Here is a 14190-nt window from a genome sequence, read left to right on the forward strand (position 1 = left end):
TTTCGTTATCAATGAGGTGTTTTCGTCAAAGAGAAAATATAAATTGTACGAATACTACTTATCGTTAACTTCTGTGATGAACAAAGGACTTGCCTGGCATGAAGTGGACGTGTCGTCAAATTATCTCATTGCTATGTCGTTGAACGTAACACACGGTGTCGATCAAGGTCGACAACAGTAATAAAATACTTTACCACTGTTATGTCCGTCATTGCATATCGCTAGGGTATAAACCTCAATCAATTCACCTGGAACGCGTTAACGAGAAGGCGTAACGCGTGAGAGAAGCACAAGATGACAGCCAGCAGTGAATGCAACACGGGCCTGATGGGAAATGAAGTTTTCTCTCTGCCACCTACCGGTACTTTTTCCTCTACGTTCCCCAGCATGCCTCTTACCCACGACCGGCAGCCGGAGTGACTTCTTGCTAAGGCCTTCGTTTTTGCTCCGACTTCTCGAGTAAGTAGACAATTTGGCAAGTTAAATGAATCTGCTTTTTATGCGCCTGGCCAGACTTTTTAGTTTTATGTGGCTGCAAAGCGCTGGTGCTAGCATCATCTATCTTGTTAATTGCCCCGCTAACAACGAACCGATCGGGTAACAAAACTGACGATTTTCTACAACATTAAATCCTGGCAAGTGGCAACCAACTACTGCCTTGTGGTTGAGCTGTCATATTAAACGTCAAGGGGTGGTTAGGCCATCCCTTGACCACAAAAGCTAACCTATATCGCAGTAATGGCAAGTTGTGACAGATGGTTAAATAATAATAACACACACACAGCAAGTCAAATGCCTCCTTTTGTGATATTACACTGGGCCCCCTTTTTACGACGAAGTTTCGTTACTACGCCGCCGACGTAACCTGAGTTTGGTCGTAGGTAAGTAACTAGTAGCTACCATAATGGTTAATGTAAATATGTTTATGGGAAAACAATTCAAGGCCAAAACTATAAAGAAAAAACCTAAGTCTGGACAGTCGTAAACAAAGAACCCACTTTTGTTACCTATCTTGTCTTAATAACAGGCCCTGTAAATATGAATTAATAACTTATTGCACTATGTAAAACATAAGCTTGATTTGATGTCTTATGAATGACGGTTTTTACTATCCACACAAGGGAGAGGCCAAATACTATAACCCCAGGGGAATTGTCACGAAAAGCCATTGGAACAACTCGTTGCTATGTTGCTCAATGTAGTGGGAACTCCAAACCTGATCTACAGGCATATCTGAGAATAAATGGAGTCATTCATACATGCATATGCTCATCTCTGATGTTAATGTCTTCAGACTTACGGCCATGACGAAACTTTGGACTAAAGTGGGCATCTTCGGCTCAGTCTCCATCGCCTTCGGTTCGGCGTTGTGGTGGAGGCAGAGGAGCACGGATGGCGGCTCAAAAGCATCCCAGTACGAGCTCAAACTGGTTCAAGTGCTATTTCGACACGGGGCTCGTACGCCGCTTAAATCCATACCTGATGTGTTGGAGGTAAAAGAAGAACATAAAAATAATCATTATGGGGTGCAATTTGTAATTACACATGAAATTATTTTTGTTTTATGTTTAAACTTCAACTGCGTCATTGTACCAAGTATAGTTAACAACCTACTGAGTCAGTATCATAAGTCCTACATATCATTTTTTTTTTTTTTTTTTTTATGAAAGGCACAATGGGTACCCACCTTGTTGGAGCCTCCGGCCCACACACACATCAACTATGTGGTCACAGACCTTAATGGGGGGCCCACACCTCCATCTCCATTGGAGGACAGCTACAGGAAGAAGGCGCTGAGTGTGAGTAGCTTTCTTTGCCACGTTTGATGGACATTAACATTGTGTTTCTTTTTAAGTTACTCTCTTTGTCGGCCATATCAGGGCGGCGTGTTTGCGGGTCAGCTGACCACTTTGGGCATGGAGCAGCTGTACGAGCTGGGCGAGAGGCTGAGGAGAAAATACATTCAGGAGGTTCCCTTCCTCAGTACGACCTTCTGCCCCAGTGAGGTCTAGTAAGTGTGAACTGAATGAAGACAACATTCTTGTAAATGCAGTCAGTGGATTCTAATCAGGTGTTTCCCATGTAAAGTGTGCGATCCACCAATATTACAAGGACGATCGAGTCTGCTAGGTGCCTGGTGGCAGGGCTCTTTCAGCAAAACCAAAAAGGTACTCGCTCACAGGACAGCAATTGATCATTCTTTTGTCAACATTTTTCCCCCCTTTTTTATCATAGAAATAGTTCCAATATTAACCACAGATGCACAGTCAGAAATTCTGTACCCCAACTACCATGGATGTCGGCTGCTCAGAATGCTCAGCAGGTTTGTGCCGTGACGCAAAAATAAGAATGTTGTTAGTCTTGTTTATTTTTTTGTTAAATTGTGGCTTGCGCATCAGCCCCCGCTTGAAAGAGGTGGCCCTTCTGCCCGACATCGCAGCTGACCTGAAGAACATCCGAAGCAAGCTGGGCATCAGCGACAAAACGGATGTCGACTTCATCCTCATCAGGGACGACATGGTCGCCAGAGAGGTGACGCTCGCTTAGCATTCAGAAAAAATGCTTTAATATGCAACTAATGTCATTTTTCTGAGAATTAAGTTGTCATGTGAACTTAAGTGCATCAAGCAACAACGTGTGTGTGTGTGTGTCTGCCTATTATCAGACTCACGGGCTGCCGTGCCCACCCGCCCTGTCCACGTGGAGAAGCAGAGTGGAGCAGAGAGCCGTGGAGATGATGTTTTACTGTTACCAACCCAGCAAGAGGTCAGCCATTGTAACAATGAATGACTCTTATCACTCTTAATCAGAGTAAACAAGGACAGCGTGACAATGGCACGCTATTTTTTTTTTTTTTTGTCCGACAGCGAGAACTTGCAGTTGTGTGTGGGACCTCTGCTGCATATGCTCTTACTCAATATTGACGAGAAGCTACAAGGCACCTCATCAGAGCCAAACAGGTTACTCATACACATTTCTTCACAGCAGTGTTATCGAAATGTTACCAAATTTTCTGAATGCGTTTGCCAAACAGGAAGTTGTTTTTATACTCGGCCCATGACACCACATTGATACCATGCCTGATGGCGCTGGGCATTTATGACATGAAGTGGCCCCCGTACGCGTCAGACATCACACTAGAGCTCCATGAGCACCGGCGTACTAAGGAGGCTTTTGTCAAAGTGTCCTACATGGGCCAGGTATGAGCGCCTGACACCACCCCTAGCTGTTCACATTAATCCAATGATTCTTTTCTCCAGGATCAACTAATTCCTGGCTGCAGTGGACTCTACTGCCCCCTGCAGGAATTTCAGAACGTGCTTTCGGCCTACTCGCTCAAGAATGACCTCTACCAGTCGCTTTGCAACAGTACAACCGACAAATCTAAGCTCTGAACACATACACCGACCGTTGTTGAATTTACACATTATGTTCATATTATTTAACACTATTGTTGAGTTTATTAGGTTTTTCTGACAAACCGAATGTCACTTCATTCCTCAGGGGAAGACTTGCATGAACTATTTTATACACACATGAGCTTGTGCAAAATAAGTCAATTGCAGTGTTTGTATTTAATAAATTAGTGGCGAGAGAATTCCTAGTGCTTTTACTTTTTAGTATTAGTTCCTCAGGTTATCTAGAAAACTATCAATTATGTGGAATAAATCACTGATTGCCTTGAATGGGTGGAGGCTAAATGAAGCCGACTACCTCACTGTTGAGTCACATGCAAATAGTTGGGGAGTTGAACTACATCAATTGCTGCCCCATGTATGTGTGCACCTTCATTAACACTAACATGGAAATAGGAGTTCAGAACATTCAGAGATTTCTATAATGTTTAAAAAAAAAAGTACAAAATGGACTCACCGTATTCAGTAAAGAACCACGACATCCAGCATGCTGACTGAGACAAAATGGACACCTTATTAGCAATGAGAACAATTACCAAAGTCAGACGTGAACATCATTAAACATTTACCAGCACAGGTAATGTTCAAAGTAACATTTTTACATGTAATAAAGTAAAGCAAAAATCCCTCACCTTTTGAAGACTTTTGGAGAGTGTTTGCCAGACAACGGCGTTACCTTCTAGTTGCACTTTATACCCATTATTGGCGAATGTAGGATACAGGGTGGGACAAAGGTAAAAGCGATTTGAGTAAAGAAGAAAAATATTCTAGAGCAGGACCTTTGAGCCACAACATACTGTCCATCCACACATGCACGCAACGGACGACGACATATAAATATATACCAAAACAATATCTTTTATTTGTAGTCCATCACCACAGCCCTGGTAGACTATTTGCACCAAAGCCAACGGAGAAACACATGACAAGCTTATACAACAGAGAAAAAGAGAGAGGAAGTCAACTGGATGGCAAAAAGCAGTGCGCGTTTACATTGGCGTCCCGCACGCGCTCTCGCTTTTGATATTGTTTCACCAGATCTAGCTAATTCTAGTTCTATGTTACCTGGCATACCCCGCCCGATTCGGCATTGAGCCCATTCTGCGGACCGTTGGAGGGAGGGGGAAGAGGGGCGGGAAGGGATTATTGCTATGGGAATGATTTACCCAGAGTCAACAAGAGAGTCGAAAAACAACAAAACAAAAAAGTAAAAACAGGAACAAGAACACACGTAACACATCTGGGTATTAGCAATAGGATGTACGCTGGCGAAAGAAATCCTGGAAGTTTCAGCACGACTTCTAATAATGTGTGGTATTAATTGTGTGCTGCAAAGCCCCTCAGGATCTCCCCCCACACACTTCATGTGGTTAAAAATAAAAAGACGCTTTCGGCAGACGGTCCATGTTTGTGCTTTTTCTTTTTTTCTTTTTTTCTTTTTTAATAATACTATTATCTTAATGAGGTCATAGTTTGGTTTGTTATACACTGGAGTTACAAAGGAAATTAAAATAGACTAATATTCGAATAGCCCACCAATGGTAAACAGTACAGTTTTTTTAGGGGAGGGGGGGGCGCTTCCTTCCCCCAAGTAAAGTCAGGTAAGAGGAGTCGAGAGGTCACCGATAGAATGCCTACACACACACTCGCGCACGCACACACTCATATCACACACGCTCACATGTCTATACTGTACAGAAACAGTCAAAAACAATGAAGACAAGATGAAGTTCTACCCAAGTCCTCACAAAGCACTAACTCTCGATCCTGTTCCTGTTCAATCCTGTTCCATACCACGTCCATGATTTTGTTTTGTTCTTAATTCGGAGAAGGAAAAAATAAGATGGACATATACTGTAGCATTTCCATATTGACTTGATTCTTCTTTGTTGTCCAACTCCTCATGAGAATTCCCCCCCCAAGACACAAAAACTGTAATTTTTTTCTTTTTTTGCGAAACCAATGCACAACAATTCCATACATTCTGAAGTTCATAAGTCAAAATTGTTCTTGTGGCAAAAAGTACTCCCACCTCCACTGGGAAAAAGTCCCCGCAGTCCAAAAGCGTGACGTGACCGGGTGTCTCCGTTCATCTGATTCCAGGGTACATCCACCGTTTTTGGATAATACTTCCTCACTTTGCCTCTTACTCCCTCCCAGAACATTCCAGGTACAAAGTTTCCGAATTAGAACATTCCAGGGCCCGGACTGAAGCCCATGTCCATGTCACGCGCCCTCATCTGCCCCCCCATCATCATTGTCTGCTGCGGGGGGCCGCCCATGCCCTGCAGTGACATCATCATGTTAGGGGAGCCGCCCGGGCCGGGGTGGGCCATTTGCCGTCCCTGCATCATTCCCCCGGGGCCGCCCGGGGACATCATCCGGGGCTGGTGACCCATCATGCCTTGGCCCATGAACCCCGGCGGGCGCATGGAGTTGTGGCCGGGGTTGCCCATTGGCATGTCTTGGGGCCCCATGCCCCCACCGGGACCCCCCGGCATCCCCCCCATCCCCTGCATGGGCATGCCCATTCTCGGGGGGCCGTCACCCATCATGGCCTGCATGGGAAAGCCGGAAGGATGCGATGGTTTGCCACCGGGGTTGTCCCCCCCGCCGCGAGGGAAGTAAGACAAAGTCTGGCTGGGCTTTTCCGAAGGGATAATCCTGGACAGGTCAAACTCGGGGATGCCGGACGCTCCCGGCCGCATCACCTCATGAAGGTCCGCCTCGCTGAAGCCGCCTTGCATGTTGTTGAACTCGGGTCCTCCGGGGGTGTTCGGTTTACACATGCTTCCGTCCGGCCCGCCCCCGTGAGGCATGTTCCCCATCCGCGCTCCCATCGGCCCACCTTCTCCCTGGAAGCCCATGGGGTGGCCGGGGAAACCTTGGTGCCCACCGGGCCCGTTGTGCGGAGAGAAGGGGCCTTGCTGAGATGGGGACTGTGTGAGTGGGTAGCCTTGATTTCGGTGGGGATAACCCAGACGTCCCTGGGGCATCATTTGTGGGTTGGCCATCCCGGGGTCTTGGGGATTAGTGGGGATCATCATGCCGTGGGGCATCATACCGGGGCCCATGTTGGGGGCATTAGGAGAGGGCATTTGAGGGGGCATTCCGTGCGAGAGGGGCTGGGATCCCATTGGGTTCATACCGAGGGGGCTGAGGGCTGGCATGGGTCCGGAGTTGCCGGGTCCCATCATGCGGGGATTGCCTTGGTGGTTCATTGGCATACCTTGTGGACAAACACAAAAAGGTATTATTCTTGGTACAAACCTATTCATACTGGACCCATTCTACTTTGCGGTGATGGTAAAATTTTTATCTATTGGTCCAAAAATTACTTATTTACTATGAATACCTTTTTCATTGCCAGTGACATAGTTATACTACTGTAGTGAGGCAAAGCAAATAAATAGTCTTCCACTAGATGGCAGAATTTACATAATTATTTGAATGCCCCTGTGACCATTCATGCAACATACATGCACACACACAATGATTCAATGAGTCACTGTTATTGCAGCATTTTCAATGTGAGATAGACTATATAAGTTTGCAATGACATTCTTTTACATGTGCCTTGGCTCAATTAAGGTTGGGAAAGGCTGTTGTTGAGCTACGATACCGTTGTTGTTGACTGAAGGCAGGTTAGGGGAGCGTGCCGGGGGCGAGTCGTCATCGGAACTGGCGACGGTTTTGATGGCGTCGTGGTAGAGCGGCGTGGAGCTGGGCATGGCAAACTTGGACATGCGCGACATCATGATGGAGAGTGGGTTCTGGGACAGTGTGGGCTCGGGTGGGATGGTGTAAGGGCTCCCCGATGGCACGTTGCCCGGGAGGGACATTGGGCCAGACGGTGCACCGGACGAAGGCGGGGCAGGGGCAGGGCCATTACCGCCTGTGTGGTCAGAGCACAAAAACATGAATTAAAAAAAATGGAATTTCCTGGCATACTGGTTTTTGTTTTTCAGAGAGACAATTGTGACTGTATCCACAAGATGGAAGCAGTGGACAGCGGACTCATAATACAGATATAGTGTCTGGAATTAGTACCAATCAGATAGTGTATTTCATAATCATTTAAAGCTAATATTTTTATGAATAAATAATGTAAAATACACGGTGTAAAGTTTGAGGTTCATATCTCAACTATGGCGTTACAACAATCCCCTCCCAAAAAAAATTGCATTTGGCTGTGTTCAACTACAAAAACGCTGTTAATATATTGCAAAAGGACACACTACCTTGCTCCATGTTCCCCATCATGTTCGGTGAGGTGAGACTGAGAGGGGGCTTTCCACCTTGTTGTGGCACTCCAGGACTCTGCATGGGAGGCTTTGGCGAGGAGGCCCATCCTGGCGAGGGATTGGGAAGAGAAGGAGACCTCATGTGAACAGGAGAGGCTCCCGCAGATCCCATCATGGAGTGTGGTGACTTCATTGGTGCCGATGATTGAGGTGCCGGGGGGGCCTGGGGCCCCGCAGGGCCTGTGAGCATGCCGGCCAGCTGGGACGGTGTCTGAGGTGATTTGAGGTTTCCAGAAGGTGAGCCCATCATGGGAGACTGCACCTGCCTCAGAGGAGGGGACTTGAGCGGGTTGACGCTGGGAGAGTTACCCCCACCTGCTTGGACATTCAGATCTGCTGGCTTGCGGCCTCTTTGGCCCTGTGGAGGGCCGGCATTGGGAGGCAGGTGGTTCATGCGACCGTTTCCTCCCGTAGGTGTGGCTCTGTGTTCTGGGCCAAACGGTTGATCTCCGTGCGGCCCCCTCATTCCTCCAGGGCCCCCCGGGAAAGGTCGCCCAGGCCCCATAGGAAAGTCTCCAGGTTGCGGCTGCTCAGGGAATGGCGGCCCTTGCATCGCCCTGCCTTGTCCGGCCATGTTTTCCATCGGAGGTCCTCCCCTCATTCTCATCATCTCGTCTGGACTCATGTTCATTGGAGGATCTCGTAACTTGGAAGGGTGCATGTGTGGTCCAGGCCCCGGACCGGGACCCATGCCGAACTCGGGACCCATTTCTCGACTCCCTATTCCCTGGAGCCTTGACGATGGGCTCATGGGACCGTCACCGGGCATTCTTGGAAACATACCCATGCCATTTCCTGGTTCCATTCCACCTCTTTGATGGCCCATCATCCTTTGCATGTCCATCATCATGCCAGGGGGAAGGCCTTTCTCTCCCCCCATGCCTTGATGGAACATTGCTTCTTGAACTGACTGAGGGTTTGGAAAGCGCTCCCCTCGACCACCGGGGCCAGAGAACATGGCCCCCGGACCACCAGGAAACCCTCTTGCGTCTCCCATACGAGGCGGCATGTCGTCAGGCCACCCCATGCCAGGCCGCGGGGGTCCCTCCATCTCAGGATTGATCATCCCGGAGAAGCCGGGCATTCTCTGCATGTGGGGAGGCATGCCTCTTGGGCCGGGGCCAGGGCCCATGCCCATGCGTTCTGGGTAAGGGTCTTGTGGCCCACTTGGTCCTCCCCACATCTCTCCGGGGCCCATCTGATAGGGGGGCGGAGGTCCTCGTATCATGCCGCGTGGACCGTGGGGGTGCATCATCATGTCCGGAGGAAGTGGCCGATGTTGCATTTCTTGTTTCTTTCTCTTTTCCTCATAAAACTCCTGCTGTAACTTCAACCACGCCACCTGTTCCGGGGTCATTTGATCACCGTCTCCACAGCCACCCGGGCCCCCCATGTGGGGAGCCATTTCATCCTGTGGAAAAGGAGGCATGTCTCTGGGCCCATGTGGAGGTCCAAAGGGTGGACCTTGTGGGCGAGGACCTCCTGGTGGACCAAGGCTTTGAGATTGTGCCATCATCGCCTGTAAGGGGCCTGGCTCCGATCTTCGTGGAGGACCGTCGGGGCCTCCCTCGTGGGGCCCACCGTGAGACTGTGGAGGCCCAGGGGGTGGTGCGTCGCGGTCATCTGGAAAAAGCATGCGCTGGATATCTCGCAATGTCTGCAGCGAACGCTGGCGATGCTCCAACTGCTCTTGGGATAGACCTTCTGTGTTGGCATCCATATTTAAAAGCTCCTGCGCCAACTGTTGCTGCTGCTGTTGGGGCGTGAGACCCGGACCCCCGGGGCCTACTCCCTGCCCTACTTCACCTGCGGTGGGAGCATTGAGGCCTGCCTCGGGCTGGCTCATGGGTGTCTGGTCAACTTGGCCTGCGTTGTTGCCGGGGCTACCGCCTGGAAGATTCTTTGATTCGATGCCCGCAGCTGATGAGCCATCCTGTGGAAGAACGCCAGATTGGCTTCCTTGGTTGGCGGACTGGGATTGGGCTGGCTCTGCCATGCCCGTTAAGGACGGCTTGGATCCAGGCTGGTGACTCTGATCTTGGCCATGGGACGGCGTTTGCTGGGAAGGCTTGGAGTCATTTCGGAGCGCGTTTGCTGCATTGTTCTTGAGAAGAAAAGTCATGATTAGAGAGGCGATGATGTTGATGTGTGATAAATGTAAATATGAATATGTCTTTACCAGGAGGTGAGCTTTATCTTTGCTGTTGGAGATGTTTTTCATGTGGAAGGTGATGATGTTTTCCGTATGGCCAGTCAGAACTGCATCAGCTGCTCTGAAGACAAGAAGAAAAGCTCATGTCAGCCAACAGACGCAATTATGTTTCTGCATCTGCATTCAAGTGGCAGTGGAAAGGACAGTCAGTGATCATGGCAACATCAGAAAGCAGTCGACCACTTTATATGCACACCCTCTGAGAGAGTTCATTGTGGGGAAACCGCTGGTCTCTATTGGCATCAGGATTTCATTTTCTTTGGCTTCTGTAATCAATTTAATTGTTAACACTGGTTAAACACTCGTTTATTTTCCTTTTTTTGTATTCATCGCAGCAAATAAGTGAAGCGCAACAGCAATTTCTCACTCCAACCACCCTGCACATTTCAGAGAATGAATCGTGTTGCGTCAAGATTCCTTACTTGTTAGCCATCTCTGTGGTAAAGACGTAGACGAGTTTGGAGCCTGGTTTCTGGCCACTAGCCGGTTCCGTCGTGGAGCTCTGGCCTCCCAGTGAATTGTGAGAGGGCGTGGAGGAACGGCTGAGTCCAGGGTTGGAGGTAGAATGTGCGACAGAATCCGGTGGCTTCACGTCACTGGAGTTACAGTCTGCGAGACGGCGAGACGACGCGGCTTTAGGACGTGTTGCGGTGCAGTCGTGCGTGGAATTGATCAACAGATGGACCACCGACACATGCTTGGAAGCACACTTACTGAAGAATCCTTTGTCATCTTCGTCACTTTCTCCCCCGGAGCACCAGTCGGCTCCACTGTAAGGCTGCCTCCTCTCTGCCACACACATCCTTTTTACTCTGCTACTGTCTGCACAAACACACAAAACCCATGGTGGACTTGTGAGTTACAATGAGAGGCAGGCATGTGTATACACACTAAATTCTATAGTGGTACAGAATAAACAGAAAAGCCACAAAAGTTAAATTGAGATGACTGGACTACTTGGTTGTCGAATAAAACTTTCACCAACCAAGAATACATTTGCTTTGATTTAACTTTTGGACATTGACTGACATGATGGGGAATGAAGGGGGATTTCAAGGCGTCCTTAGTTTATGATGGCATTCCATTACAATGGCAGAAACATAAGGTCCACTCAACATCAATCAACTTCCCCATATTTAAATATTTCCTTGAAAAGACTCTGGATGTAGTTCAAGTCTTGCTAACCAACGTCATGTAATTCTGCAAACTAATTGACACTCAATCAAAAGCGGGGCCAAGAAGTTCACTCTATTTTGTCACAATTGTTTAAAAAAAAAAAATGCAGTTTATCAAATTTCCACTCCAAGATGGCATGGGGTCATCATGAGTTAGAGGGGAAAAAACAGCATTGGAGCATTGCAGACTTTGTTCCGTTCTTTCAATGGTGAGCAGTTAAAAGCTTCATTACAAAGACAGACGGCGTAATTTCCCTATAAAATCATAGGTGCTGACAGCAAATCTTTACAAGGCCTCTGAATAATATCGGCCCCTGAAACCTGCTGCACATGAATCAAGATGCCTTACCTTTTTCCTCACTGGTGGGTGTTCCGCTCTCCGGCTGTTCGAACGACTCCACTGATGTGCTTCGCTCCCTTTTCACTTTCACTTTGGAGCTGGGGCCGGAGGTCAAGCTCTGGCCGTTCTTCAGCCCGATGCCCCCTGCCACGTTTTGTGCTCCTTTGGCACCCAGGGTCTTGGGATCGCAGGGCGAGGGCTGCGACTGGCTGCCAGCGCTCCCTGGCTTACCCTGATTGGGCATTTTAGAGTCCATCTGGGAGGCAGTGGAGGGGGACATGACGGGAGGTGAGCGTACCATGGCCTCCGTCTTCGGTTTAGGGCTGATGCGAGGAAGAAAAAGCGAAAAATAGTGGAATTAATTATTTTTTTTAATCAAGCAAAATATTTGATGGGTTATGCATGAATATGAAAAACTACCGGAGAAAAGTTCAGGGTGCGAACAGTTTGCAAACATTGCGATATGAGAATGTTATTGTCTTTGTTTTATGTCATAATGTTAATGTGTAAAAATAAATAAATCCGCTCAACTGAGTTTTGTTGTTGTTGTTACTATACTATATGGGGCATAAAGCTTCTAAGCTTATGTTCTGCCTCATCTGAAGCTCTCCATGGAAATAATACAACATTGCAGAGACATGGACGTCCCCTGTAGCAACGAGTGCTGCCGCCCTACTAGCTCACTATGAAAGCAGCTCAGTCTCGTGGAGCAGGACAAATCCAACTTTCTGAGAATTTTCTTGCCACACCCTAATCCCTCCCTCCCGCTCACTCGCCCTCGCACACACTTGTACAAGCAGTGTGTAACGAATGCCAACAAGTCCAAAAAGCACAACCGCAGCCTTGCTCACTCTATGTACAAACACATGAGGCTGCTGGGAGTAGAAAAGTAGGGGAGCGCCGGGGAGAGTTTTGGCACTCCAGGCAGCTGTTTCCAGAGGCTCAAGCATGAATTTGCAAGGAAAAGTTCCAAAGACAATGCACTCCCTGAACCCAGGGACATCTCCGGTTGACACATGAGGACCTTTGCTTGAGGCCGCAAGGACAAGCTGAGGTTGGAGCTAAAGTGAATTTCAATACAGCAACACGACAGATGAAAATACAATACAGACGTGTTGGCTCAATGCTTACGACTTGTCTTGTTTTTGTTCCCTTGACCTTAAAAGCTTCTGTTTACAGCCAATTGGACAAAAATAATGCATAATAAATGCTTTGGTATGTTTATAACCCAATGAGAGCCATCTGCCTCTTTATGAAACAAAAAATGCAAATTGTCAATCAACTCTTAATGAAGGAAGACTTTTGTCTAGATGGATAGACACATACATCATTATCAATGAGCTGGCATATTTCGACAAGAAGTGGCGTATCGAGTCATGTTATTTGTTATTCTATGATTCTAAACACATATTTGTTGCTTCTGTATTATTGACACAATCGTTAGCTTTAGGCTAATGTTGTCTGCTCGCTTCCACCGCGCATGTAGTCAAACATGTCGCAATAATCTATCAATTCTTTTTGCTCATTTTCCAGCTAATATTGGGACAAATCTCAACAGTTGGCAGCTCTGACTAATGTGTGTCATCAATTGCTACATGGCCTCACTTACCTTTGTGTGTTGGTGGATGGGGAGTTCTTTAGCCTATTGGAGTGCATTGATGGGGTTACCAGTACGACAGAACAGGGCGAAGTGAGGTGCTGGTGGGGGCTGCCCGCGTGCGCGAGCGGCGCCTTGGCGCGGACGTTCCTGGAGCCGGGATTGGCGAGGTTGCTGAGGTTTCCCCGTCCGTCCTTGGCCTCCTCTCGCTCCTTCTTGCCTCGCTCCTTCTTGCTGAAATGTGTCGCTGCTGTACCTGCCGCCGCTGGCCTCTCCTCTTGGACCTCCAACATTCTCCCTCACGTCCTTGTCTATGTGAGTGTGTGCACGCGCCCTTGTGTGTGTATGTATGTGTGCGTGCGTTTATGAAAAGAGAAAATATATAAAAACAATAACAATAGTCCAGGAGTCTTTTCTCGTTCAGTGCGTAGCTATGAATCTCCTCAAGGGGGCTTTCAATGGCCCTTGGGCACACTGTGGAGAAAGAGAAGGAGAAGAAAAAAAATGAGAGAGGCTGTTAACAAAAATAGTACAGAAGACTTTAGTCTGAGAAAAACCAAATAGAATAAGTCACAACTAACAACCCTGGTAATGTACAATTCAGAACACGGGAAAAAAATTTAAGAAAAATAATTCAAACTCAAAGTATTGAATTTTATGTATTTAAAAAATATATATCTAACGTCTTGTGTCATACATAGTATTTATAAAATGCGTACTGGCCTGGTCAGCCCAGCATCATCGAATTTAAGAGGTCACAGTCACGTACGGCCATTGTTAATGAAGAACACAGCTAAGTCTCTATGGCCTCTAAACACGATTAATCCGTTATACATCATCATCAGACCTATTAACTATTGATTATTACACCCATCCACAGTCACCATTACGCACGTCGTCAAACCGGATTGGATCATTTGCGAGATAAAATGATTTGAAATTGCTTTCTTGGCCACAACCAAATCAAACCGACTTTGGAACCAGTTTGGGACAAACGACTAGAGGTTAGCGTGGTCGACAAGCTGCTCGACTGCGTTGTTCACAATCACACCTAACCAATGAACTGCACAAAGGAGTGAAAACTTTCGTCCAAATCAAAGGGTGATGAAAGGGCACAAAAAGATAACACACAACTGAGCTCCAAAA

At 47.5% G+C, this 14190-nt stretch overlaps 2 protein-coding genes across 5 annotated transcripts in view; one reads left to right on the forward strand and one right to left on the reverse strand.

Annotated features, from left to right (window-relative positions):
- bcl9 (BCL9 transcription coactivator) overlaps positions 1–14190 on the reverse strand; it is a 43904-nt gene that overhangs the window by 16221 nt on the left and 13493 nt on the right. For 3 of the 4 annotated variants that reach the window (XM_088383679.1, XM_088383678.1, XM_088383680.1), the window contains exons 3-10: positions 13057–13518; positions 11457–11770; positions 10647–10754; positions 10355–10541; positions 9900–9993; positions 7658–9824; positions 7039–7311; positions 4255–6645 (exon numbers count right to left, since the gene is read on the reverse strand). In XM_088383679.1, the coding sequence (XP_088239805.1) occupies positions 5603–6645; positions 7039–7311; positions 7658–9824; positions 9900–9993; positions 10355–10541; positions 10647–10754; positions 11457–11770; positions 13057–13337 (4467 nt within the window). In that variant the 5' untranslated portion in view covers positions 13338–13518 and the 3' untranslated portion in view covers positions 4255–5602. Of the gene's footprint in view, positions 1–93; positions 1480–1687; positions 1778–1859; positions 3911–4048; positions 4105–4254; positions 6646–7038; positions 7312–7657; positions 9825–9899; positions 9994–10354; positions 10542–10646; positions 10755–11456; positions 11771–13056; positions 13519–14190 lie in introns of those variants that run through there. The other variant, XR_015860032.1, reaches the window with a different exon arrangement.
- acp6 (acid phosphatase 6, lysophosphatidic) lies at positions 153–3598 on the forward strand. The gene is made up of 11 exons (XM_088383683.1): positions 153–459; positions 1295–1493; positions 1671–1799; positions 1881–2011; positions 2089–2168; positions 2236–2323; positions 2400–2532; positions 2666–2766; positions 2868–2960; positions 3035–3200; positions 3261–3598. Exons 1-11 carry the CDS (start codon positions 335–337, stop codon positions 3393–3395), a joined length of 1380 nt encoding a protein of 459 aa, XP_088239809.1. The 5' UTR covers positions 153–334; the 3' UTR covers positions 3396–3598.

Source organism: Syngnathus floridae, chromosome 8, assembly GCF_059516105.1.
Source record: "Syngnathus floridae isolate MCC-2025c chromosome 8, RoL_Sflo_1.0, whole genome shotgun sequence".
In the NCBI taxonomy this organism is placed as follows: Eukaryota; Metazoa; Chordata; class Actinopteri; order Syngnathiformes; family Syngnathidae; genus Syngnathus; species Syngnathus floridae.

Bases quoted from the DNA above. Each gene is read 5' to 3' on its own strand.
- acp6 (XM_088383683.1), top strand. From the start codon at position 335: ATGAAGTTTTCTCTCTGCCACCTACCGGTACTTTTTCCTCTACGTTCC. The intron at 2,169-2,235 runs GTACTCGCTCAC...TTTTTATCATAG, and splicing joins CTTTCAGCAAAACCAAAAAG to AAATAGTTCCAATATTAACC. The intron at 2,961-3,034 runs GTTACTCATACA...TTTGCCAAACAG, and splicing joins ACCTCATCAGAGCCAAACAG to GAAGTTGTTTTTATACTCGG.